General features: G+C 49.9%; 1 protein-coding gene across 1 annotated transcript; it reads right to left on the reverse strand.

The window, feature by feature from the left end:
- Nucleotides 1-27,912, reverse strand: ALDH2 (aldehyde dehydrogenase 2 family member). The gene is made up of 13 exons (XM_004429973.2): nucleotides 27,747-27,912; nucleotides 17,374-17,478; nucleotides 16,120-16,260; nucleotides 14,935-15,014; nucleotides 12,727-12,838; nucleotides 12,099-12,227; nucleotides 11,519-11,632; nucleotides 9,423-9,525; nucleotides 8,681-8,865; nucleotides 5,920-6,084; nucleotides 4,092-4,249; nucleotides 2,948-3,062; nucleotides 1-409 (listed from the first exon to the last, which is right to left on the reverse strand). The coding sequence occupies exons 1-13, from the start codon at nucleotides 27,867-27,869 to the stop codon at nucleotides 377-379; spliced, it is 1,563 nt and encodes a 520-aa protein (XP_004430030.2). The 5' UTR covers nucleotides 27,870-27,912; the 3' UTR covers nucleotides 1-376.
- Between the last annotated feature and the right edge of the window lie 40 nt (nucleotides 27,913-27,952).

Genomic DNA, 27,952 nt, shown 5'->3' on the forward strand with positions numbered 1-27,952 from the left:
TGAAGAGCAGCACTGTTTTTAATGAGTTTTAGTCCAGAATACAAAGCAAGGTGCTAGCTGTTGCCTCAATGTTAATACAATTTTAAACAATGGCTTTTTCTTCCCCCATAAAGGCAAGTTACAGAAGCGAACCAGGTGGACAGGATGAGACATCTGAATCTATGTTTGAAAAATCACCCTGAAAGCTAGTAGCACTTTTTACCCCACACCCACCCCATTTATTAATTCAAATTCTGGGACTTTCTTGATCCAAGAGATTTTGTGGGAGAATTTCCCTTTTGAGACTTTTAGCGTGCAAGAGTCATCTTTCTTGGTTTTGTTGCTCATCTCATTGAACTTTCTGTCACTGGAGGAGTAAGGAAACCGGCCTGGTTCTTTATGAGTTCTTCTGAGGAACTTTGATTGTGACCTGGAAGAGGGTGCAGAGAAGTAGTTAAATCTTCACGTTTCCCTGTGGTCTGCAGGCACCCTGTGCTGGGTGCTGCCTGCCTAGGAGCAGAGGGCTTTCCTTACTTCTAACATCTCCATGGCCCACTGGCCAGTCCCAGGAACCGCCAGGGCTGTGTTCTGCATGAGATCACACTCTGCCTCCCCTTAACCCAGTCATTTTTGACTGTCATGGGGTGGAGGGGGGTGGGGGTGCTACTGGCATCTAGTGGGTAGAAGTCAGGGATGCTGCTCACCATCCTACACTGCACAGGACAGCCCCCTACAACAGAGAATTATCCAACCCCAAGTGTCCATACTGCTCAGGCTGAGACCTAATCTAGATCCATATTTTCCTCCAAAAGAATCAAAGCAAGGAAAAAATAATGTGCTGAAGCTCACAGGTGTCTCAATGTGTTAAGCGGGAAGATTCCAGATTCAGATGGATTTGGGGTTAAATCCCAGCTTTACCTTCTGTGTGCCTCATTTCCTCAGCTATAAAATGGGATAACAACAGTATCTCCTTCATGGGGTTGTTGTGAGCAGTAAATGAGATAACACACATGAGAAAATCCAGCACAAATTCTGGCACAAAGCAAGCACTTGGTAAAAATTAGCTTAGGGGCCGGCCTGGTGGTGTAGCAGTCAAGTTCGCGCGTTCCGCTTCAGCGGCCTGGGGTTCACCGTTTCGGATCCTGGGCACAGACCTATTCACCCCTCATCAAGCCATGCTGAGGCGGCATCCCACACGGAAGAACTAGAAGGACGTACAACTAGGATATACAACTAGGTACTGGGGCTTTGGGGCGGAAAAAAAGAGGAAGATTGGCAACAGATGTTACCTCAGGGCCGCTCTTCCTCAAAAAAAAGAAAAAAAGTTTAAAGGAAGAAATTTTCTCATCAGACCCCCTTGCAAACTTGACTTCTCCTCTGGAAAATCTCTATTGTTGTTAGTATCATCACTTGAGTTCCCAGAGCTCAATATACAGGCATCTTTATCATGAGCACTAAGCACAGTGCCTGGTGTGTGCTGGGCTGAATCAGCTTGGCCTCCTTCCCCTGCATCCTATACCCCTCCCAGCCATCAAGTCCTGCCCCTTATAGATGTTAGCTCAGAGCCGGTCTTCCTCAGCAAAAAGAGGAGGATTAGCACGGATGTTAGCTCAGGGCTGATCTTCCTCACAAAAAAAATAAATAAATAAAAAGTCCTGCCCCTTCTATCTTCAGAAGCTTCCTCCCGTTCTCCCCACATCTCAGTTCCTGAGGCCTCCAGACTCAGCAGCTCACCCCTGATTCCTCCACGAGTCACCTCCATCACGCCTCTCCTTTCAGGCTCTCCCACAGCCTTCCAGTCAGTCCTTAGATACTGCAGTTCCTCGGGGCTCGGTCCTGGCCCTCCCTCCCACCTCACTCCACACCTAAATAATCTCGTTCATAACTATCGTTTTGATGAACAGTCACAGGCCAATGACATCTCAATGTCAATTGCAAATCTGGGTTTCGCCTCTTGTATCTATTGGAAATTTTTCAATAAATAAGCAAACATGTTTATTTTATTCCAGTGAGCTTCTTGAGAACAGAGTTTGAGTCTTATTGGTCTCGTTCTTCTCAGGCTTACCACTGTAGGACTGAATGAAGATCACTGTCTGCCTTTCTCACCTGGCCCCCCCTTCTCACCCTGCTCCCCCTGGCTGGTTTGCTCGCCCTGAGCCTTCTCTTTTCCAATCCTAGGAAAGCCCAGCTCAGCCCATTTATCACTTGCAAGTGAGAAATACTTGCATCACTTCCAAGTATGTTTTCTGGTTAAACTGTAATTAGTGTTCATTGTAGAGAGAAGATCATTTTCACTTCAATGTCTTTCTTTCCTGTCTTTTTCATATGTATAAATAAAGATATCTGAGTATCTATATATATGCATATATAGTTTTTAAATTGGACTTATACTGCATCTATTACTTTGTATCTGCTTGTTTACTTTAAAGGATGAGCGTTTCCCATATCAAATATTCTGCAAGCTATTTTAATGGCTATTTAGTATTCCATGATTAGGATGTTCCATAATTTACTGGGCATTTAGGTTACAACTGAGTTCTCCCTCTTAGAGAGATAATACTGTGATGACTATTTCTGGAAATAACACTTTCCTTATATTTCTGCTTAGTTCTTCAGGCTATATTCCTACCACTGAAATTGCAAAATCCCTATGGGTTGGATTTGGGTATATTTACAGCCCTTGGCATCTAATGCCTCGTAACTTGATTCTCATTAGAAGCTTTTCCTCGCTGTTTCGCCCACTGGGTCTCTCCTTTCTCTCAGGTTTTACAGAGCGTGGTGTCTAACAAAGCCCAGCGAAAGACTATGTGGGCAGAGTGGTCATCAAGTGTTGGGTATTTCTCCCAGGACAGAGCAGAGACTGAGTCTTTGCCCTCTTTTGCAGCTTCTCTGGCTTAAAACAAGAAACTAGTGATAAATACTGATGGACTCTCACGACAGAGAGGGCTCACAAGGGGCCCATACTCACAGTTTTCACTTCGGTATATGCCTGCAGACCATACTCTCCCAGCTCGCGGCCGTTCCCAGACATCTTGTAGCCACCAAACGGTGACTGGGCCCCAAACACGTCATAGCAGTTGACCCTAGAGTTTGAAACAAGATTTCAGAAGTAACTTCTGGAGAACCTATGTCATACCCCACAGACGGCCTGTATTGCTCTAAAATTTTACTGAGAAAAAAACGGATGGGTAGAACCACAGCAGTAATCAGCAATGTAGGAGTCGAAAGCATGCCACGTGAAATAAAGCTGTAAATCATCTTCGTCCTTCCTGATGTGGTCACAGATGGACATCAGTAACAGGGTGCACCACAGGACATCTTCCCATTTTAATGAACCGTTTTTTCTAATTCGGTGCTAAACTTCTTTTGCAATTTTTAAAATTTATTAAATTTTAATTGAATTGGAAACTCATCATTTTAAAGTGTACACTTCAGTGGTTTATAGCGTATTCACAATGTTTTCCAAGCTATCACCACCAATTCCAGAATATTTCTGTCACCCCAAATAAAGACTAGTTCTATCACCCCCAAAATATTATCATGAATAATCTGCTGTGAACATTTGGGTACACTTTTTTGTGCGGACTTATGTTTTTATTTCTCTTGGGTATATACCTAGGAGTAGAATTGCTGGGTCCTATGGTAATTCTATATTTAATTTATTGAGGAACTGCCAGACTGTTTTCCATAGTGGCTGCAACATCTTACATTCTCACCAGCAACGTGTGAGGGTTCTAATTTCTCCATATCCTCACCGACACTTGGCATTTTCCGTATTTTAAAATTACAGCCATCCTACTGGGTGTGAAGCAGGTGCTAAGCTTTTAAGACCAGTGTTACACAGGTGTAGGCCCTCAGCCCTGGTCTCCGGCAGAGCTTGATAAGGAGCCCCAGTCATCCATCTGCCCAAGAACAGCTGCATGGCATATGCACTGAAGGGCAGTTTAATCTCCTGGAGCAGCGGGGGCAGGAAATCTCTAACCTATCGCTGTACCACACCCCGGCCCAGGAGGAACTGAGCCCAGCACCCCTGGGATGTGAGCACTGGATTCCAGAAGATCCTGGCTTTGGGGATCCCTCCTGGGTTGTGGGGGCTGCAAGGGGGCTCTTACCACACAGTGCCAGCCTGCAGGGCTTGGGACAGATAACTGGCTTTGTCCAAGTCCTTTGTGAAGACAGCTGCAGCCAGCCCATACTTGGAATTGTTGGCTCTCCCAACAACTTCCTCTACGGTCTTGAACTTCAGGATCTGCATCACTGGCCCGAAGATCTGGGGTGAGAGAGCAGAGTGGGGGGCGTGGCAGACATGGAAGCAGCTGCTGTCCAGCTTTTGCAGCACCGAGCACATGATTCCAGATGTGGTAACGAGCCCCCAGACATACCCTCACAGTTCAGAGAGAGACGACAGCCCCCGAGCTCACTGAAACAAAAGGGAGGCAGGCTAACGGGCTCTGGTTATTGTCTGTGTGCTGCATGCTTTACACACCTTACCTTATTTCTAAACAGGCCTGCAAGGTGGGGTTCCTGGCACGCCACACGTAGATTTAGCGTCAAAGAATTTAAGTCAGTCGTTCAGCAGGGCACACACTAGACACTGAAGAACCAACTGTAAACAAACAGGGTCTCTACTCTCAAGACATTCCAGGTTATCTGGTACTTTCCCTGCCCTATTCCCAGAGTGAGCCATTTCTTCAAGGGGTCCTGGGTTCTTTCAGTGGACAACAGTATTCAGAAACCAAGACGTCAGAGCTGGGTGTGCCTGTTGCTCTCAGGGTGTGGCTGCTCTCAGCCCTCTCGGGACAGCACTGGGGGGAACGGGCTGTAAGTGATCACAGTGTAATCAGTGATTAGAATGTGCCCATTCCAAGCAGTGTAATGAGTGGTGGGAGCCCAGAGGAGATACCTGGTTGGACTTAGTGGGGGAGGAGGGGTAGCAGGGAAGGCTTTGCAGAAGTGACAGGACAGAAGCAGAAACTGGCCAAACCAGAGTGGGGGAGAGGAGCAGGGAGGAGGAGGGAACCGGAGTTCCAGGCACAAGTGCCCCTTCTACAAGGTCCCCTTCTCCACTAAAAGGAACTGGGACTTCTTGGAGAAATGGCTGACTCCAGGACTGGCGACTGTCAAGACGGAGGTGGGAGAAGACTGCCAAGAGCTCAGCACAGTGGAGCAAGGACTGTGAGACGGGGCATCATGTGCTTCGGGCACTGGCAGGGCAGAGGCACCCACCTCCCCGCCCTTCCAGAAGGCTGATATTTGAGATTTCAAAAAACAAAGCAGCAAAGTGTTCATGATGGGAAAAGAGGCCGAACGCTGTTGGACTTGCTTACTCTGATGTTGCAACTAACATTTTATTTTGACTTATATATGAAAACGGATGACACTATAATATTTTCTCTACATAGGGCCCCTAAAGGGCTTAATCCAGCTGGGGGAGGTGAAGCAAGTCTGAGCTCTGCAAGGGCAGAAAATTTTGGATACCTCTGGATCCCCAAGGTCTGAGACTGGCACACAGTAAGCATCAGGTAAATATTTGTGAAATGAAGGAATGCAACAGAGCTGCTGCCCTGTGTCACGAGTGCCGAGGAGGAGAACACCAAGGGAATCTTGCCGTGTGGGGAAATCAGCCCTCTGGTCTAGTCCAGTGTCTTACTTATTTGAAGACTGTGAGAAAGGCCAGGCAAAGTCATTCTTTGACTCATGGCTTGGAGGAACCAGAACACAATGGGCCTGTAGGCTATGCCAGCAAATTTAGAAGTTCTCCCAGACAGCGGGTAGCCATAAGAGGCTGCAGAGAAGAGTGACAAGATCAAATGTGAACTGTAAATAATCTGTCCTAGGCATAGAGCCAGGATTTGGCCCAAAGCCATTGTCAAGATACTGGACTGAACTGTCCGTTTCTCCTCCTGAGAACATTCCCCAGGGTGCTGGCCCCACGCTAACCTCCTCCTTTGCGATTGTCATGCCGTCTTGCACGTCTCCGAACACAGTGGGCTGGATAAAGTAGCCACGGTCAGCAGCCGCCCCTCCACCACACAGCAGCTTCGCCCCCTCTTCCTTTCCAGATTTGATATAGCCAAGGACCTTCTTAAACTGAGTTTCATCCACCTGTGAGGTAAGGAGCCCAGAGTTACAGAGATGCTAGAGCCAGACCTTTCCTAGCTTCAGGCTTAGCGCCACACAGGCAAGGAGACAACTGGGAAATGGGCCAAGGTCATGAATAAGCCAGGCTGGATGAGGAAACATGAAGGGCCAAAAATGTAAGAAAAAAAGTTCAACCAAGCTCATCAGCCCTCAAAGAAATGCATTTCAAACCCAGTTTTTATTTTTCAACTATGACATTACTAAAATTTATTTATTTTTTTGATGAGGAAGATGGTCCCTGAGCTAACATCTATGCCAATCTTCCTCTGTTTTTTTTGTATGTGGGACGCAGCCACAGCACGGCTTCACGAGTGGTGTGTAGGTCCTCACCCGGGATCCGAACCTGCGAACCCCAGGCCGCCAAAGTGGAGCGCGTGAACTTAACCCACTATGCCACCGGGCCGGCCCCTGAAAATTTTAAATAGTAAGAAAATACATTGATGGCAAGGGTATATTACATACACTGTAATATTGATACACTGTTAGAAGGAATGTTATACATCAATTATATCTCAATTTAAAAGATGGACTGTAAGCTGGTATAGCTCTTTTGGCAGGTGGTTTATTAATATTGGTCGAAAAATTAAGAACCCATACCCTTTGACCCAGCTATTGAACTTCCAGGAATTTATTCAACATGTGACAAAGGGACTTGAATGAGGATATTCACTGGGGAGCACTTTGTAAAAGCAAAAAACGGAAACAATTCTAAGTATACATCAGTTGAGGGGCTGGTTAATATAACTATGGTTCATCCATATTCTGTGTTGTCATCAATAATAGATCTGTGAACTGTCACAGAAAGACAGCTTAAGATATTCTGTAAAGGGGGAAAGCTTGTACAACAATACATATTATATAATCCTATTTTTGTTAAAACAAACATACAAAATGTAACTCTGTGTGTGTGTATGTGTGGTTACCTATGGGTAATGGACATGGAGGGGAGCAAGGGGGTCTTATTTTTCACTTTAAATACTTTTTTATTAAATTTTTTATACAAATTTGTATTACCTTAATAATTAAAGAGCCACAAACCACAAAGAAAAACAGGACAGAAAAAGATATAGGGATCCATAGCAGCACTATTGACAATAGCCAAAAAATGGAAACAACCCAAGGATCCATCAACAGACGAGTAGGTAAAGAAAATGTGGTACATCCATTCAATGGAATAGTATTCAGCCATAAAAAGGAATGGGCTATCAAATCACAAAAAGACATGGAGGAAACTTAAATGCACATTGCTAAGTAAAAGAAGCCAACCTGAAAAGAAAAAAAAAAGACAGTCTGAAAAGGCTAAATACTGTGTGATTCCAACTATATGACATTCTGAAAAAGACAAAACTATAGAGACAGTAAAAAGATCAATGGTTACCAGGGGTTGCGGGGAGAGAGGGATGAAGAGGTGGAGCACAAGGGATTTTTAGGGCAGTGCAACTACTCTGTATGATACTGTGATGGTGGATACATGTCTTTATACATGTATCAAAACTCATAGAATGTACAACACCAAGTGTGAACCCTAAGGTAATAAACTATGGACTTCAGTTAATAACACTATATCAATATTGGCTCATCAATTATAACAAATGTACCACACTAATGCAAGATGTTAATAATAGGGGAAACGGGGTGGGGGTGGGGGACCTAGGGGTATATGGGAACTCTGTAATTTTAGCTCACTTCTATAAACCTAAACTGTCAGTTAAAAAAAAAAAGGCTGCCTTGGCCAGCCCTAGAGGCTGGGGAGTGGATCCCAGCAGTGCAGCACCCTCAGGACGATGGGGCCTGCAGAGAGGCACCCCTGGGCCCCAGAAGTGGGCTCAGGGCCACGTGGGCAGGGACTTGTGGGAGATGAGAGCATTCCTGACCCCTTGGACGCCTCAGGCCTGGGAGGGGGTGGCTGGAGGAGGCCACCGCAGGGCCCTGTGGAGAGTGAGCCCAGGGCAGGCTGGGTCTAAGGACAACGCTGGAAAAAGGACCAGGATGTGAGAGGAAATGGTGGAGAGAGGCACTATATTTCTTTTTATTATAATTATTATTGACTATAGCTCTATTGATTAAAATGAATACACTCTCATGGCAAAAAAAAAAAAAAAAATTTTGTTTAAATCCAATGGGTCAGAAGAGTATAAAGGGAAATCAAGTCCCTCCACCACCGCTGCCGTGGCCCTCTGCCCCACTCCCCCAAGATAACCACGGTGAACATCCGCGTGTGTCCAGGCTCATGCATTTTTATGGTGGCCAAGGTCCAGGGACCATGCCTTCCCTTTTGCACAGACACTCTTAGTATTTATTATGTGTATGTAATCTACAAAATGCTTTCCATGGTTAATTTCCACTGCACAACCACCCTGTGAGTTAGGAGGGGCGGGTGTTAAGGATGAGAGAATGGCGGCTCAGAGAGGGCATGCGGTTTCACAGACACACAACTGGTCTGTGTTGTGGGCAGAGCTGAGACTTGAAGCCAAGCCTGCCTGACTCTGGGTCCAAGGCCCTTCCTGCTTCTCCATGCTGGCTCAGGACACCCAGACCTCCCGCCAGCTGCTGGGCGTACCTGTGGCCCCTGCTCAGTCTGGCTGTCAAAGGGGTTCCCGACCACACGAGACCTGGCCCGGGCGACGCTCCGCTCCACAAACTCGGCGTAAACATCCTCCTGCACAAAGGTCCGGGAGCCCGCACAGCAGCACTGGCCCTGGTTGAAGAACAGGGCAAAGTGGGCCTGCTCCACAGCCCAGTCCACTGGGGAGGCAGAAAGGCAACTGTGAGGAGAGCGCCCTAGTGGCTGCCTCAGCGCCTGCTGGGTGCCAGGCCCCGTGTGGGCACAAAACAGACCCAATCTCCCCCTTCTCGGAGCGTGGACACACAAAGAGCAGCGGTCATAACCCACTGTGGTAACGGAGCCGAGGGTGGCCAGAGCACCAACCCAGCCGACCTGTGGTGGTCAGGGAAGGCTCCCTGGAGGAGGGCAAATCTGGGAGCTCCTAAGCAGGACCAGGAAAAAGGATGTGATGGAGGAAGAGCAGTCTGGTCTGAGAGGAAGCGTGCGGCACAGGTGGGCAACTAAGTAGCTCAGCCTGGCTGGATCGCAGGGAGCAGAGAGGAGGGAAGCTGGGAGAGGGGCCGAGGCCAGCTCGTGCAGGCAGAGGGCCGTGTTGAGGAGTTGGGCCTTCACCCTGCGGCCCTGGGGGCAGAAATCGATTCCAGGGGATGCTGAGGACTGGGGAAGTGAGGAGAACCACTGTATGGACAGCTAGTGGCTGCCTTCAATGCCAGAGCTCCTCCCCATGAAAGCTTACTATCAGCGTCTGACATGATGATGTTGGGGCTTTTTCCTCCCAGCTCCAGGGTCACTTTCTTGAGGTTACTGCTCCCCGCTGCAACCTGGATTAGGTGGCCAACCTGTAGGAAAGCAGAGACAGAGACACGCTCTCAGTGGGGGTAAAGAGCCAAGTGCTCTCAGAGACACAGACAGAGGACCCCACCACTTGAGGGAGCAGCTGGATTACAGCAGACCTGGAGAATTTCACCAAATCTGGCCATCACTGCCCCACCCCCCGAGCTCCTAGGATGACAGTGACAGTAACAAAATGAGCAGAGTCACAGCTGTGTGGCTTCTATGTACTAAGCACCTCGTACAGAGCAGGCACTGTGCTAAGTACTTTGTGTGCATTAAATTCAATCCTCGCAACGACCTCAGAGGGTAGGGTGACTCTTTTCCTTGATTCAGAAATGCAGGAGCTGCGGCTCAGCGTGGTCAAGTCACTTGCCAAAAGTCACACAGCTGGTAAATGTGGAATTGGAATTCACACTTGGGCACCCTGAGTCCAGCACCAATTCAGACCCCCTATCCTGCCTCCTTCCCGTGGTGTTTTGAGTGTGGTCCCCCAGCACATGACACCCTCCGTGAGGGCAAGAATGAGTGCTTCTCACCTCCATATTCCCAGAGCCTGGCACAAAGCTACCTCCGTACTTATTTGTTGAATGAACACCTGTGTCTCACTCAGGAAACCATCCCCTCTGCAAGATGCTCAACATCCCCTTGAGGCATTAAGGTCACTGGTGACTAAGCAAGGAAAGAACCACATTATCTTGGCCACTGTCCTGCCCTCCCGGAACTGCCCTCGCTGCAGACAGACTGAGTGTTTGAAGGCATCTTTATCTCAGGGGGACTGTGTGAAGATCACATTCGCTACACCATTCAGTGTGCCTTAGCTGAAGTCATGCGATGAAGCCTTCCAAAAATTCAGGGATAGGAAAAAGTTACCTCTTTAGAAGGAATTTTTTCCCTGATTTCAAGGAAATTATGTTAAGGAATTACCAGGGATCTATTCATCTGTGTCTCTCTGGGGCCTGGCATGGAGCAGCATAATAGTAGCCCTCACTCACTCACTCATTTGTTCACTTATTGAGCATTCACCCTGGGCTCCACCTTTGCCGAGCACTTCACCAGCTTTGTCTCACTCACTCCAACCTGGTGAGGTGGGCACAGTTATCATCCCCGTTTTACAGATGGGGAAACGGAGGCTTCAGGAGGCTAAGTGACTTGCCCAGGTTGCACAGTTAGTAAGTGCTGCTGAAACAGTTAGTTATCTTCTCCGCTACACCATACATATTGTCTCTGCTGCAGAAATACTGCCATCCTCATTTTAAAGACAATGAACAGAGCCCCAAAGACATTCAGTGAATCACCCCATGTCATCACGGCAAGGCTGGGATTTGAACTCATATCCTTCCAGACCCCACGCTCTTTAACTGCCAGGGCAGTACAAGTCAAGGAGCCTGACGTGGCAGAGGAGCTGTGACCTTTGTGAAGTCTAAACAGTCACAGACCATTTATCCCACGTGGGACACCGGCCCTACAACAGCAGCTGGAGTTGGCTGGTCAACCAACCCACAAAGGGCTCAACCCTGCACGGTCCCTCCTGGCACACGTGGGGCCCCTCATTCAAGCCACTCAGAGGCAGCCCTGGGGCAGACCCCCACACGGTACCCAGAGGCTATTCTTGAATGCATCATCCTTTTTGTTTTTTTAAAACATTTTTCCTTTTAAACAAACTTTACTGTTTTGGTAGGACTTTTTTTTTTTTTTTTTTTTGAGGAAGATCAGCCCTGAGCTAACATCCATGCCAATCCTCCTCTTTTTGCTGAGGAAGTCTGGCCCCGGGCTAACATCTGTGCCCATCTTCCTCCACTTTATATGGGACGCCGCCACAGCATGGCCTGACAAGTGGTGCGACAGTGCGCGCCCGGGATCCAAACCCGGGCCGCCAGCAGCAGAGCGCACGCACTTAACCGCTATGCCACGGGGCCGGCCCCGAATGCATCATCGTTTGAGGACAGTGGGAGCTTGAGCCAAACGTACCACAAGGTTGAGGTCCTGGGGATGCCTTACCTCAGTGGAGCCTGTGAAAGCCACTTTGTCCACATCCTCGTGGGAGGCGACGGCAGCCCCAGCTGTGGGGCCAAATCCAGGAACTATATTGACCACACCAGGGGGAAAGCCAGCCTGTGGGCAAACAGCCGGGGACACTGAGAGTCATTCTCCCGTTCCAAACAGGCTGGACAGGGGAAAACACATCCCTTCCCGGAGAAGCTGAGACAGTGTGCCCAGGACACAGGGGAGCAGAAGCCAGTCTTATGGGGTACCGCTCAGGAATTCTAAGTGGTACAGCAAGGAATCTGTTTTGCGGGGTCCCCTGTGGCTGTTGCCCTTTCCACCATGGCATTCACTCAGAATTATTTTCATTCTTCAAAGGGGGCTTGCAATGAAACCCAATGTAGAAAACAGGTAGGAGGGGGCCTCTATGGCTGAAGTGTGCTGAGAAGGGGTTGGGGGGCGGCGCTCAGTCCCTCTCTACAGATACCCACCTCCCTTGGGTATCTTTGGCGCCCCTGAGGCCCCTCCTCAGAACTCCTATAAAGCTAGCCCATACACGGGCATTTAGACGTCAAGACGGACACGAGCCACACACCTCCTTAACCAAGTTGGCCACGTAGAGGGCGGTGAGTGGAGTCTGCTCGGCCACCTTCATCACAACCACGTTTCCAGTTGCCAAGGCTGGGCCCAGTTTCCATGCTTGCATCAAGAGTGGGAAGTTCCACTGCAATAAATAACAGCTGCTCCCGAATCTAAGCCGAGAGCTACACTGGCCAGCAGAAAGCGGCACCCCAGAGGAGAAGGAGCACTGAGTTCTTGGAACCCCTTGTGTTCCCCCCAGCACTCAATCGTAGGTCTAAGACAGACGGACCAGGCAGGTAGTGGATGATGATAGTAGTGGCTCACATTCATTAGTGCTCTTTACATACTAGGCACCATGCTAAGTCATCACATTCAATCCTCCCTACCGCCCAAAGACAGGTACCATGTTCACTTCCACTTTTCAGATAGGGAAACCGAGTCTTAGGGGGATAAGTGACTTGCCCAAGGTCACAGAGTTCACCCGTGGCAGCAATGGCTTTGTCAAAGCCCCTGTTCTCAACCCAGGCCACCTTCCGATGCTACCCTGCTGACCCTCCCACCTTTACAGTGAGCCTGAGACTGCTGCATCTCACGGCACTCCTGATAAACCTTCCTTTGTTTATTACGAGGCTAACACTCACCGGAATGATCTGCCCACACACCCCCACGGGTTCATGGCGGGTGTAGCTGAAGAAGTCTCCATCGATGGGAATGGTTTTCCCATGGTACTTATCAGCCCAGCCAGCATAATAACTTAAAAAGAAAATATCCAAGCTGAATCAATGACTCTCAGGGACCCCTGTAAACCCCAGCAGAAACAGAAGACCCAAACTGGTCCAACTGGGTCTTTCTGATAATTGCCCTTGCTGTTGGCTTGTTCCCAGGAAGACTTCAATAAGCGCTAGGGTCACAAGAATCTACTTTGGGTAACTAACCTCTAAGCCCCAGAATCACCGGAGTACGTGTAAAAAACACCAAATTGCAGGCGCCCACCTCTGACCTACTCAATCTGTTTCTCTGGGGCAGAGGCCCAGGAATCGGTATTTTTAATAAACATTCAGATTATTAAACTGTGATTGTTATACCAGCCCAGTACCATAGATTATCATCTGAGAACCACGGATCAAATCTGGTGGAAAAGTGCAAACCTATCTAACAGTGGGCACGTCCTGTGTGCGGAGCACTGTGCTAAGATTGAGTGAACCAGAAACCAATCCTCAACTGGGCCCCAACTATCTAGACACACAGGGACACCAGTGACAGAAAAGCCCAACAAATGAGAGCTAGGGAGATCACAACAGTCATGCGTTTACAGTATGTAATGGTTCTCAGGGAAGTAGGAAAATGAAAGAGAGGGAAAGATGAATCATGTAGGGTAACAGACGGATTTCTGAGATGAGTGCGTCTGGCAAGGTTAGCCTGAGACCAACGTTGATCTGGGTTTGAACACGGGTTTGTGGACCTGGGGAGAAACATAGCCAAGGAGTTGCCAATCCCCATAAGTTAAGGCATCGCTGCTCCCTTCCCCCCAGGTCTGTATCACATGCATTTTGCACGCCCGCCTCGGAATAGTTCTTGAGTCAGCACAAAGGCATACAGCTCAACCTCAGGAAGGAGTGGGGCTCTGCCTGAGATTCACCAGGCTGCTCTCTCTGGGGCGTCCTCGCAGAGCGTTCTCGGTCTTGGCACTACTATCATTTGGGGCTTGAAAATTCTTTGCTGTGGGGGCTGCCCTCTGCATTGTAGGATGTTGAGTGGCAGCCCTGGCCTCTACACACTAGATGCCAGTAGTGCCCGCCCCGCCCCCCCCAGCTGTCCTCCAAAGATGCCTCCAGACACTGCCCGCTGTCCCCTGGGAGACATGACTGACCCGGTGGGAGGTAACTACTGTTCTGTTGTCCAACTCCTACTTTTCTGGCACTGCTTCTTCCCCTCCATCTCTGTCCACATGGTCACAGGGGAGCAGCCATTATTTGCACAAGGATCTGTCCACCCGGACCACAGCTGGTCAGAGTGGAGGCCCGCCGATCAGGGTCCCTCCCCCAGGAACCGGCATTAGGACTCAGGGATTGCAGCTTAGTCTGGCTGGGATCACGCACACAGAAGCAAAGCTCAGATGCCGCCCACGTGGGGCAGCCAGCTTCCCAGGGTGGTCAAGAGAAGCACGAGGCCGGGGGGCGGGCCGGGCAGCCGTGAGACTCAGGGGCCTTCTGATGTGAGACCCCGACTCTCTGTACTGCCCGCGTTAGGCTAAGTCTCTAAGTCTCTGGCAACCCAAAGGGCTGTGACAAAGCTCTTAGTCCTCATCTTGTATTTCCTGCTCATTAAAATGTTTATGTTTATGATTAAACTAAACCCAAAGCTAGCTAGAGGAAGGAAATAATAAAGACTAGAGCAGAGAGATGAAGTGGAGAGTAGAAAAACAATAGAGACAATCAACAAAACCGAAAGTTGGTTCTTTGAAAACATCCGCAAAATTGACAAACCTTTAGCTAGACTAAGGGAAAAGGGGAGAAGACGCAAATAACTAAAATCAGAAGTGAAAGTGGGGACATTATGACCGACCTTACAGAGATAAAAATTGTAGCCAACAAATTATATAACCTAGATGATATGGGCAAATTCTAACTAAATCATAAATTACCAAAACTAACTCAAGAAGAAAGAGAAAACATTTATGACTAAATTACGATTTTGGTACTGAGGGGTTTCCCCATGAGATGGAGTCTAACAGAACAAGTTTCTCCAACTCCTGTGATCCTTTCACATTATGCTATTTCTTCCTCCCCAGCAACACCCCGGCCCCTTCGGCACAGCCAGAACAAAGAACAGGAAGCCTGAGCCCATACCGTAGACATTTGAGGACCATGTCCAAATCCACCAGGTAAGAGATGACGTAGGGCTTGCCATTATCCAGGGTCTCCAAGGCCTGAGAAGAGAACAAGATCAGCACAGACACGCTGGCACAGGAATGAATCAAAGCAAATGGGGTGACAGCACGGAGGCCCAGTGTGGACAGAGAAGGGCTGGTGGCCCCTCTGTGCCCCTGAATGTTGCAGCATTTCTGGGCCACTGCCCCTCGCTCTCCGGAGGTGGGGAGAACGAGGAGGGGGATGGGAGGAATGATGCTCCCAACTTCTCATCAATCATTTCACAAACATGTTGTCTCACGCTGCTGCTTTAGGCTAGATCCAGGAGCTGGAAATACAGAGACGAACACGGAGCCTACAGAGCAAAGAGCCAGTGGAGAATGACACGAATCATTGATCACAAATGTCAGGAGAGCCAGAAGGTGCCCAACCCAGTCTGAGAAACTCTAAGCTGAGATGCACGCTTTAGCTAAAACCAGGATGTGTAGGAGGTAACTAGGTGAAGGGAAGGCACAAATGGTGATGAAGGGAAGAGCACCCCAGGCAGAGGGAACAGTATACGCAAAAGCCTTGGCGCTCAAAGAACCTTGGCAGTCAAGAAGCCGAAGGAAGGCTGGTGAGCTGAGCTGTGTCCAGCATGAGTTGGGAGACGCAGCCCAGGCAGGGCCTTATAGACCATGTGGAGGGGACAGGACTTTATCCTAAGGATACAGGATGCCACGGAAGGCTTACGAGTAGAGTGCCATGGTATAATCTGCCTTCTAGAAGGCTGACTCTGGCTGCTATGTGCAGAATGGACTGGAGACAGGGCAGGGTATTCCCTCCTGGTTCCTTCTGCCTCTGGCAGCCAGGGAGAAGGCCCACACTCAGAGGGGCTCAGGGAGAGGGGGCATCCGGGGTGGGGGAGGGTCTCTCTCCTGAGAAGCCCTCCCATCATGGCTCCCTTCTCTCCCCTTGGTCTCCTCCTTTCTTAGCCAAACCGACAGCATCAAAGGGGACACTGAGAGGCACCTCTGGTTGGTGCAGGGGCGTACCCCACCGGTGCCCAGCCTATGCCATTCTGACTAGTTCCTTGTCAGCAATGCAGCCCCTTCCTGGTGGTCCAGGGGATGCTCTGAGCCCATTTGCCATGTGGGTTGAGAGGGGAGAGGGCTGGGAACTCACTGCCAGGTAGGTGCGGTCCCGCTCAATCAGATCGGCCAGGCGGTTGAGCAGCCGGCCCCTGTCGGATGCATCCATGCGGCGCCAGGGCGAGCCCAGCTGGAAGGCAGCCCGGGCAGCCTTCACTGCCCTGTCCACATCTTCCTGGAAAACAGCCACCGAGGCAGCTCAGGCCTTCTGAACAATAAGCACCTCCAAATACCACCCACCTGCTGCCAAACGCACCCACAGGGGCTTCAGTCAATGCCTGTGTCAGACCCTGCCGCCAACGCTCCCTCCCAGCCTCGAAGGCCTGGATGAGCTTCAGAGTCTCCTCTCCAGCAGGCACAGTGGGAATGAGGACCCTGACAGCTTCCCTTTCCATATTTTCATTTCAAAATCCCCCAAACAGTTTTGGAGGGAGAGGCACTCAGGGGTCGCTGCTTAGAATTTGACCATTTCCCTTCTTCCTAAGAAAGCAAGCCTAGCGAACTTAACCATTCCTTCTGAGACGACCGGCAGTCTCCAACAAAAGCAGACTGAACCAGCCTCCCTCTCCTCGGGGAAGCGGTCAAGTCAACACAGTTAGTATTTTTCATATAGAGAGATGTGTACTAGGAGGTGAGGAGCATGGTTTTCATTAATATTAAGCACATTTCCCATCAGACCACCTTATAAGCCAGAAAAGTATTCACATTTGCTTTCAGCAAAGGGAATGAGGCCTTATTCATGAATGTAGAAGCCTGTCTCAAAGTGGAGGGCAGGAGGCATTCCTGAAGTATTTTTAATGCCTTTTCTATTTAAAAAAACATATTTTTACTAAAAGTCTAATTTTTAAATTTTAAAATTACTATTACTATTTTTCAATTACTACCAGTCTATATAATTGAAACAAAACAGACTACCAACAACACAGTTAGATCTCAGGAGACCCAAACTCTACTCAACAGGATTTCCATCTAGCTGTGCACCTCCCTTCTCTGCCCTCCAACTCCCAGGTCTGGGAAGGAGAGACTGGGTTAGATGTCCTCAAATTCAATTCTGAGTCTACAAGTCTACAGCTGTATGAAGTACTGAAGCCAGGTACCATCTAGCACCTCTGTCTGCAAGGAAGAGATCCTATTGATTCATTTACTCAAAAATGTTCCTTGGCATTTTTTAGTTGTAAAAGTAATACACACATGGTGAAGTTTCCATCATACAAAAACATACAAAGTGAAAAATGAAACCACCCCCACCCGGCTCAGCCTCGCCCCAAGGAAAGTCACCACTTCTCACCTTGTCCCCTGCAGCTACCTGGCAGATGACCTCCCCAGTGGACGGATTGACGGTGGGGAACGTTTTCTTGCTGACAGCGTCGTGCCACTCATTGTTGATGAAGATCTACGATGAGAAGGAAGAAAGTTCTCAGGACCAGCTCTCAACCCAATACTGCCAGCAATGTAAAAAAAAAAAAAAAAAAAAATCAGAACAAATATGAATTATCTTCAGAATGATGTGCCCTAGAGGTTAAAAGCACGGCCTTGGAGACAGTCTAAGCTGGAGTGCACACTCTGCCAAGTGACCTTGGGTGAGTCATTTGACCTTTCAATGCCTTGGTTTCTTTGACCTGGAAAATGAATAGAATGTTTCTACCTTATCAGTCATGTATATCTATTGCTGTGTAACATCAGCTCAAAACTCGGCGGCATAACGTGATTCCGTATTCTCTCTCACAGTTGTGTTCGTTGGTGGGGCTCAGCTGAGCAGGGCTCGCCGGGGCTGGCTCATGGGGCTGCAGAGTGAGGGTGCCTGGGGCTGGGTGTGCAAGACGGCTTCTTCCCTCACGTCTGGCACCACATGGCTGCGTGGGCTTCCTGACTGCATAGTGAACTCAGGCTGGTCAGACTTCTCACACGACAGCTGGCTTCCCCCGAAGGAGTGTTCCAAGAGACCCACGCAGAACTGAAAGCTTCAGAAGTCACAGAGCTTCATTTCGACCACCATATTCCACTGGTCAAAGTCAGTCCCAGGCCCAGTCCAGACTCACCGCAGGGGAGAGAGCCTCCACCCCTCCTTGGGAGGAGCAGCAAGGAACCTGCAAGCATCTTTCTTCTACCACACTGCCGCACAGCGTTGTTGTGAGGACTGAGCTAGGTTACTCTTTCATCCATTCAGCAAAGATTTAGTGAGGACCCGCCATGGGCCAGGCACTGTTCTAGGGCTGAGGGCACAGTGGAAACCAAACCCAACAAGGACCTTTCTCTCATGGGCACAGAAAATAAGGAAGCAATCAAATACGTGCAAAGGAGAAAAACAGGGTCCAGAGAGAGTACCAAATGGGGAGAGGATAGAGAACTTTAGCTGGGATGGTTGGAGAGTGCCTCTCTGAGAAGCAAACATTTGACCTGAGCCCTGAATGGGGAAAAAGAGCCAGCCACGGGAATAATGGGAGGACAAGCAGTCCAGGCAGCAAGAACAGCAAGTGCAAAGGTCCTGGGGCAGGAATAAGTCTGGTGAGTTTGAGACAAAACAAAGGCAGCCAGAGTTACTGGTGAACCAGGAAGGAAGTGCTAGAAGATGGAGTCAGAGAGGAGAGCGAGTCCTGTGAAGCCCTCAGTTCAGGACCTAGTGGCCTTCACAGTTGTTGTTGTTGTTGTGAAGATTAACAGTGACCAAGTCCGGGGAGAGACTGTATGCTGTTTTAATGAGGCCGATATCAGGAAGACAGAATCCTCTTCATTCGCTCAGAGAAAGGGTCCTTACCCAGAGCTGCTTAACCAAGTGCCAAAGTTCACTCTCTGCTCCCAAGAGCCAGTGATGGCGTCAGGGGAGCACAGACAAGAAATCTCCCAGCAGGCTGCTCCCCCCAGGCTGGGGAAGCTGGTCCTTCCCCAGGGCTCGCCAATCCACTCTCTGCCTTCCTTCCTCAAGGGCTCTCCTTGGCCCCAGCATCCCAACATGGCCTGGCTCTGGCTCAGGACCCAGGGGAGTCGTCTCCAGTCACTCTGGGCCAGAGCCTGGGACCATAAACAAGACCAAGCCACCAAGCAAAGCCCAGAGCCTGGCTCACGCCAGGGCCAGAGATCTCAGGGCCAGCGGGGCCTGGGGAGGGCTGGCCTGGCTCAGTGGTCATGAGCCAGGGTCAAGACAAGAACCCGGATGAATCCGGGCTCCTTTGCCCCTAGTTGTGTCACATGGGGCAAGGCACTTCACCTCCCCCCGCCATCATTTCCTCATCTATAAAGTGGGAGTCACTACAGCACCCCCTCATCAAGTGGCATGTGAGGGTTCCTAGTGTTTGCGCCGAGCCTCGCACAGAGTAGGTGTGCAACGCTATGACAGTGACAGTGGTGACCAAATGGGTGACAAGGAAGGTGCCAGTCAGGAAAGGGACTACCAGGGGTCACTTTCTCCAGCTCAGATTTGGTATTTTGGAGCACCCCCTATCCCCCCATCACAGTGGAACCCGCAGCTGCGCACATACAGTAAGAGGCTTTGGGCGTTTGGCAGGAGAACGTGGGTAAACATCAGCTAGATGCTTTGAAATGTGTTTGTGTAGTTGCACGTTAGTGGGTCGATTACTCTTGAGAGAAAGAACACCTTTGTTTCTCGCCGCAGGAGGGCTGGGAAGCAGGTGATGGGTCGTCCCAGTGGGGGAACAGGTGTGGCAAAGAGTTCAGGCTTGAAGCCAGGTGGTGCCGAGCCCTGCATGAGTGCTCCCCTCTCTGAGAATCAGCCCCTCCTGCTGGCGAATGTGGAGGAGGGGACGCTCATGGGGAGGAGCAGAGACGACACCCGCGGACCAGGGAGCAGGGCTTGGCACGCTCTGCCTCCACCTGGTGAGCATCTGCTCCCATGGCCGCCCTGGGGCCCAGGCGCGGGGTCAGGTTTCCCAGCCTCACACCTAACTTCACTGAAGCACGGAGGCAGGAGGATAGGGAGCGCACAGAGGAGAGGCAGGCGGCTGCGGGGGAGGTGAGTCTGCTGGTCCTGCACTACTCACTACTCCCTCCAACCCCCTTCCCGCAGCTGACCAGGAGGACGGTCCACCCAGCCACCTGCCTGTGACTAACATGGCTAACATTTACTAGCTACTCATGATGTGGCAGCCCCTGTACCAGGAGCTTTACGCGCTTGGATTATTCCCATTTAAACCTCACAGCAAACCTAGAAGGTGAATTTCATCCCCTCCTCACAGAGAAGGACAGTGAGGCACAGACAGGTCAAGCCACTTGCTTGAAGGTCACACAGCAGTGAGGGCAGAGCCCAGATTTGAACCGAGGTCTTTGGAACTCCAAGGCCTGTGCTCTTTGCCCAGTTCTTCCTCCAACCGCAGCTTCCAGTTAGAGCCCAGGTCTGCCTTCAAGTAGGTCAGAACTCTTGTTTCCTCATCTCCATCTTTATGGTTTACTTACTGCTCTACTGCAGGTTTGATTTTGAGATTTTATTCTGGGCACTGTAAAAAGCACCAACCTCTACGCCAGACAGACCTGGGTTCGAATCCCACCTCTACCCCTCACAGGCTGTGACCCTGGGCCAATCCCTGCACTTCCAGATGCTTCACTGGTCCCTGGGGATAATACGTCTGGGGGCTGGTGTGGGGATTAAACGCACCAGCGAGTGTCAAGTTCCTGCACCAGGACCCCGCACACAGTGGGTCTCACTATCACAGTTAATACATTACTCGATCCTGCAGCTCTCAGGTTAAAGACTTTTAGGAGCAAGGACCAGGGAGGTCTGTATACCTCTTTCTGTGCTGTTCCCTGCACAGCAGCATGCTAAATTAGTTCGTCCTGAAAAGTTTTGTTATTTTGCAAAGATCAGGAAGTATGAAGCAGAGAAATGGGCCAGTCTGGCTAAACTCCCACTAGCCTCACCCCCTCCTCCCTCGGCAGCGCCCACGCTGTCCCTTTGATCTGAGACTAGGACTCTGGCAAGTCCACGCCTTGGCATCTGTCTGCCTTTCAAAGCCCTGAATTTGCTGAGTCACTCTCCACTGCTGCATTTCAACAATCCATCCTCCCTTCTCGAGTGATAAAATAAACCTGGGTTTGCCTAAGCAGGAAGCTGGAGTTCCTGGTTCCCTTTTCCCAGAGCCAGACTTCAGTGGTCTCCCCTCTCTCCCTCAGGGAGGGGGCCGGGATGGGCACTGTTCTCACACCGGGCCTCTGCCGAAGTTCTGCTTCAAGAGAGGGCAGCTTCACAGAGACTTCTCTTGAATAAACAGACAGACAGACTCCAGGCCACAGGCTTCAGAACCTCCTGGCCGGAAACCCAAAACCTGACTTACAAAACATGCTTACACTGCTCCCCCTGGGGGGCGGGGGTGCCTCCCAACTCACACTTCCTCCTTAGAGTTTCTAGAAGCAGAGAGACACCAGGAGTTGACGCTTTGAGTCTGGACTGTTGGCAAAACTCAAAGAGCTTTTCCATCAAAATGCTCTATTTTCTATACATTTTAATAAATATTTCTCACTTCGTCTTGTAAAAGTTGGATTTGCTCATCCATGCAGTCAGTACGTTTTAACTGAGTGCCCTCGCCATGCCGGGCACAGAGTGAAACAGCAGAGTCCCGGCTCCTTGAGCTCAGGTCCTGGGGAGGAGGGGCGCGACCAACAAAGGGAGACACAAACGCACAGGCGGCAGTGACACGTGCCACAGCGGGGACTCGAGGGAGCTTGGGGACAGGAGGACCCGAAAGGGCCCCCGGGGCTGCAGGGCGAGAGTGAGGGGAGAGCAGAGAGGGCTCTGGATTCCGCGCCTACTGTGTGCCAGGAACAGCGCCGGGGTCCTGGCGGGAATGGGACAGAGGCGGGGAGCAGCCGTGCTCTTGGAGATCACGGCGTTCACTTCATAACTTGCTTTTCTTGGTAACAGTTTCTCTTGGACATTATTCCACAGGCAGATCCGCCTCGTTTTTTTGTTTGTTTTTTTTTCGGGGGGAGGGAGATCAGCCCTGAGCTAACATCCATGCTAATCCTCCTCTTTTTGCTGAGGAAGACCAGCTCTGAGCTAACATCTATTGCCAATCCTCCTCCTTTTTCTCTTCCACGAAGCCCCAGTAGATAGTTGTATGTCATAGCTGCACAGCCTTCTAGTTGCTGTATATGGGACGCGGCCTCAGCATGGCCGGAGAAGCCGTGGGTCGGCGCTCGCCCGGGATCCGAACCCGGGCCGCCAGTAGATGAGCACGCGCACTTAACCGCTAAGACATGGGGTCAGCCCCCCACCTCGTTACTTTAAGCAACGCAGCATTCCTCCATGCGAACTGACCACAGTTTATGTAACCATTTCCTACAACGCACTTTTAGGATGAGCTTTCCCTCTTCCCGACAGAGCTGCTGCAGCAAACCACCCCTGACACGCACCATGGCAAACTTGGGGCAGATTCCCATATAAAAATTAGACTTGCTGAGTTACAGGATAACATGATCTTTGGCTGCCTTGGGTATCTTGTTTTCCACGCCCTGGTGGATTATGAACTGTAAATAGACACTTGGCCGGGTGGCTACGAAGCTAGGGACAGGGACAGCAGAGCTGTGAGCGTGACAGCAGGACGCCTGGAGGAGGCCTGACCCAGGTGAGGACAGAGCCATATTCTAGTGCCACCTCCACTCCGTGGCAGCAGACAGTCATGATCTGCCCAAGGTTTCCAATAAAAGGTTAAATGACGTTCAGTAGCTCCGATTTAAGGAAGTATTCTTCCTTAAATTCCTTCCATTCTAGGAAGATTTTAGTTCAAGCTTTGATACGTGAAAGAATTAGGACTCTGTTACCTGGGAAATCCACATCCCTGGAATATGTTATTTTCGACAAGGGTGAGTGAGCAAATAGCTGTGGGTTTCTATCCTGGGGTGACTCCTGCTGGCACTGGCTTTTTCTGTGGCAGCAGGTAACTTCTGTCAGATAGAAAGCAGGTGCTATCTTTCATAATACAAGATCCCAAGGAGAAAAGTTCAAGATGAACATGGAATGCTACACACATTCACACTTTTCCACACAATCATCTAGAAACCTTGGGGTTAGTTTGGGGTTAAGGCCAAGGGCAGCCACCTCCCCCAGACTTGCTGGAGACATCGTGGCACCTGACCCCAGCCCTCCCCACCTCTCCCCACGCCCCAGGGCCTTTGTTTGCTCTGCATTCCTGTATTTTCACCACTTCCAAGATGGCACAGTGGAATTCTACTGTAGACTGTTTGCCAGGCGGGCAGTTTCAATATGTCAGTGTGCCTATGGGCTTATGTTTTGGCAACCTCTCTCTTGCTGCAATCGTTTCCCCTGGCCAACTTCAGCACTCCCTGCGTGTCCCCACATTCCTGTTCAGTTAACTCCCCAGTTTTTCACAAAAAGGCCCTTTGAGTGGAAATACTGGGTTCCCATTCCTGCTACAGGAGCACAAAATTGTAAACATAGTTTCATAAATGGCAACCATTCATGCCTTCAACAATTATTTACTGAGCAGCGATTATATCCCGATCTCAGTGGTAGGAATACAAATGTGAACACAAACACAGCTCCTCCCTTCTGATTCCAAATATTCGATTCAATTGTCCCTTAAATATTTACCTCTTTGTCTGACCAGTGGGCCTGATCATGAGGCAGCACAGCATGTGGCTAAGGGCATGTTAGAGTCGGACAGAGCTGTCTGAACCATGGTTTCATACTTGCTACTTAATGTGACCTCCCTGAGCCTTGGTTTCTTCATCTGTAAAATAGGACAGCACAAGACCTGGCTTACAGAGTTGTTGGTAGGGTGCAAGGTGAAAATGTAGGGAGAGGTCCTCAGCACAGGCCCGATTGATCATAAGTGATCAATTACCATGATCATTGGATCGGGGTACATATGCATGTCCACAACAACACACCTGGTCTCAATACCACAAACGTCCTTATAACCCAGTCACCTGTAACTCAGCGTGTTCCCAGAGATTCTGGGCGGGCAGGAGGTACTGAACGGCATTGGTATTCCCTGATAATCAACTGTTGTTAGAAGCAGAAGTAACCCAGGTAGGGCCAGTGAACCCTCAGATTCTCTGGGTTGCCTGAATCTACTATTTCTACCAAGGATCTTAAAACTCCTAATCAGGCAATAAAGCCAGTGGCATCAGTATGGGGACATTTCACTTGACTCACTCAGCACACAGCCACCCCAACCCACCACTTAGCCCAACAGAGGTTTTGGCTCATTCTGTAAGAATCTCCTGAGAAAAACAAGCAAAATCAAACTCCTGCTCTGTATATACTACCTGCTAGCAGGATTACCAGCAGGGGTGGATTATCGGAGGACTGTCCCTTTCTTTTTATATTTGCTTACAGGTTACTTACTTTTAAAGAAATAAAACATTTAAATAAAGCCAAAGTCCCGTTTAATCACTACCCACAAGCAGATTCCCTATGCAGCCCCGCCCGGGCATTGACCACCCTCACGCCAACGTGCATTTCTCTTCCAGAACATTTTTTATACATTTTACGGGGAGGTATATCTATCCACATTCAATGGAAAGTTCGTGTTGAGTAGTTTTAATTAGTTTCATATCAGGCAGAGTGCTGGACGTTTTCTCCCCTGAAACACTGTTTTCGAGATCCATCATTCACACATCTCCAGCTAATTCCTTGTAACTACTGCCTGCATAGCATTCTTCCTTCCTATCCCTGTAACATATGTTGTTCATCTGTTTCCCCATGGAAGGCAAGCTGGCTTGTTTCCTAGGTTTTTGCTAATATAAAGTAGGAGGCAATGAACATCTGTGCGCGCCTATGTGTATTTCCGGTGAGTTTCTACCTCACAGACTTCTGGAATGCTTGACTTTTTGTACTGAGGATGTATTACTGTTGTAATCAGAAAATTCTATATCGGGAGATCCTTTCTTATTGCCCTTTTCGTCAGTTCTCTCTTCAGTTCCTGAGTGTTGGGGCCAAGAGGCTAAGAATAAAGACAAAAATTTAATTCACCCCAAACTCCCATTCACAACCTAGCTCATCCCTTCAGGAAACAAATTACAACTACAACAGCACCCACATAAAATGGAGTTGTATCACCATTATCTTGTAAGCTCAACAGCACCATTGCCATCCCCGCTCTTATTTAAGGCTGCAGTAAATACAGAGCCATGAATCAGGCACTTGCTGAGGGCTCTACAAGGATGACCCCACTTCACAGCAACCCTATAACAAAGACAGGGTTTTCCCCCATTTTACAGACGTGGCAGCTGAGGTAGAGTTAAGTCATCGTACTCCCTCCATATCCCCTCTTCCCTAATTTTTCTCCATAGCACGGACCACCTTGCACCAAACTACCCATTTCACTTGTCTGTCTGTCTCCACTTTCCTGGATGAAGCTTCCCACGGGCAGCAATTCTTGTCTGTTCGTTGGAACTGAGGGTGCTGAGGACATGTCTGTTGAATGAATGAACCTGCCCAAGCTGATACTAGTGAGCGGCAGGCAGTCTGAGGCCAGAGGGCGAAATGGTGTCTAACAATATTCTTGTCTTATTATTATTATCTACCAACATGAAGTGGTGATGCTGCTGAAGGTGGAAGTGAGCCATCCAGAGGGGTCACGCTGCTGAGACCTCAGTCCCGCGGGTTTTCCTTTGAGTTGTCTTTCTAGATCTTAAGTACTCTCCAAGTCAGGGAAGAAAAGCAGAATGAAAAATGAAAATCAGTTTTATTGACAGAGGTGTGTCCCTGAAACCCACCAAGGATGAGCAATATTGGTCTTCAGGAAGCCTGGCCGTCTTCAGCTCCCCTGTCGGGTCCCTGCTGATGAATCAGGGAAGAACTCCTCCTAAAACCTCCTTAACTAGCCAAGAAGTTGGCACCACCTTGCAGTCCCACCCAGGACAAGTAGACACAAGAGGACCCCAGGAAGGTGGGCCAAACCACCCACTCTTCCTCTTTTGAGTTAAGAAATAGAGGGGGAAGGAGAAGACCTATTGCCTGTCCTCGCCCCCATCCAGGTGAGACCCAACAAGCTTGAAGAGCTGCATTCCCCCAAAAGCCCTCCGGCAGGAAGAGCCAGCGGCTCAGACGCAACTTCAAAGCCTGTGCCAACAGTTCCAGACTCCAGCACAGTTCACTGAACTTCAAGGAAACAATAACTCCCAGGGAAATGTCCAGGTATGTGACCTATTTTGTACCTAGAGCCCCTGGTAAGAGACTCAAAGTTTTAGGATTAAACCTTGGCATTCTTGCCCACAGGGTTTGCAATAATGCAACACTGAAAACAGCCCAAAGAGCTGTCAGAGGAGCCAGTTCCAGCACGGTGGAATGCTTTACAGACCTCGGGAAGAATAAATCAGATCCGAATGTGCTGACTTAGAAAGATAATCCAAATATCTACGAAGAATATTTTACTGTTCAGTGAGACCCATCTTCAGTGTGAAAGATGACATGAGTGGAGCCACGTTAAAATAGAGCCAGAGCAGCCATTCAGAGGAGTTGCCTTGTTTTCCGAATCCTCAAATTGGACCAAACCACCAACATTACAGGAAGACAGTAAGGACAAGAATAACTTGTTTGCAAGGACTGATGAAACTGGACTTTGCTGATGACCGAATCGCTAACCAATCAATGAACCACAAGTCCAGCCTTTTGCCTGATGACAGAATCCCAAACCAATCTATGAAGTGCAATCCTAGCCTCACCTCATCCAGCACCAATGAACTCTTTTTTTTTAAAGCTAATCAGCTGACTTTTTTTTTTAACTTTATTTATTTATTTTCCCCCCAAAACCCCAGTAGATAGTTGTATGTCATAGCTGCTTCTAGTTACTGTATGTGGGACGCGGCCTCAGCATGGCCGGACAAGCGGTGCATCGGTGAGCGCCCCGGATCCGAACGCAGGCCGCCAGCAGCGGAGCGCGCGCACTTGACCGCTAAGCCACGGGGCCGACCCGCAACGATACTTGTTGCACAAACAAAAGAAGCTCTTTCCTAACCAATTTCCTTCTCTGTGAATTTGAGTACTTTACTCAAAGATCAAAAGAGAACATTCCTAAGTCCTGGTTAAGCAAGAAATCGGCCACTGGGAATCAGCGTCATCCTGGAAAGGCCTTCCTTGCTTTGGTCAAAGAATGCCAGCTCCTTGTGAGACGCGGACACCACTTGGGGACTGCGCCCCAGAGGAAGGTCCCCCCACCCCTGCCCAATTCCCAGCAGCAGAAGCAGCCGACTGGCCTTGGCCTCTCCCTCAGGGAACTGGAGAACCGTAGCCAAAAAGGACCCCTCCTTCTTTGTCTTCCTTTTAGACTTCCTTGGACAAAAACATGAGTCAAAGGGTAAAAGAAAGAAAAGACGGGAAAGTGCCTGCAAAGAGGGATTTGGATAGACGCGTCCTCTCGGTGGGTGATGGTGAAGACTCTGCGCAGACACGGAGGCGCCTAAAAGGGCACGAAAGCCGAGGACGCTCCGGGGGAGAATGGAACCCCGAGAGCTGGCGCTGGAAAACGCGCGGAGGCCGAGGACGCATAAGTGGCCAAAGTCACAGCTGGATAACGGACCCGCGGCTGACGGAGGCGGCGAAGGGGCCAAAATGCTCGCCGGAAGGGAAGGAGTGCGGAAAGACCAACCGCACCAATCCCTCGAGCCCCAGCTGGGTAAACTGAGGCCCAGGGCCTTCCTAGCCGGCGGGTCCCCCGGACAGAACAAAGCGCGGGCCGGCGGCCTGACCTGGTTGTAGAAGACCTCGGGCTGCTGGTTGGGGGCCGGCACGGCCTGGGTGGCGGCGGCCGACAGGAGGCGGCGGCCCAGGCGGGGCCCGAGGCCGGCGGCGAGCGCGGCGGCGCGCAACATGCTGCGGCGGGAGCTGGCGTGCGGGGCGGCGGGTGCGGGGCGCCGGCAGGGTCACTGCGCCCGCGGCCTCTCCCCGCCCCCGC

This window comes from Ceratotherium simum, chromosome 35, assembly GCF_057802395.1.
Source record: "Ceratotherium simum simum isolate JZ-2026a chromosome 35, ASM5780239v1, whole genome shotgun sequence".
NCBI classification, from domain to species: Eukaryota; Metazoa; Chordata; class Mammalia; order Perissodactyla; family Rhinocerotidae; genus Ceratotherium; species Ceratotherium simum.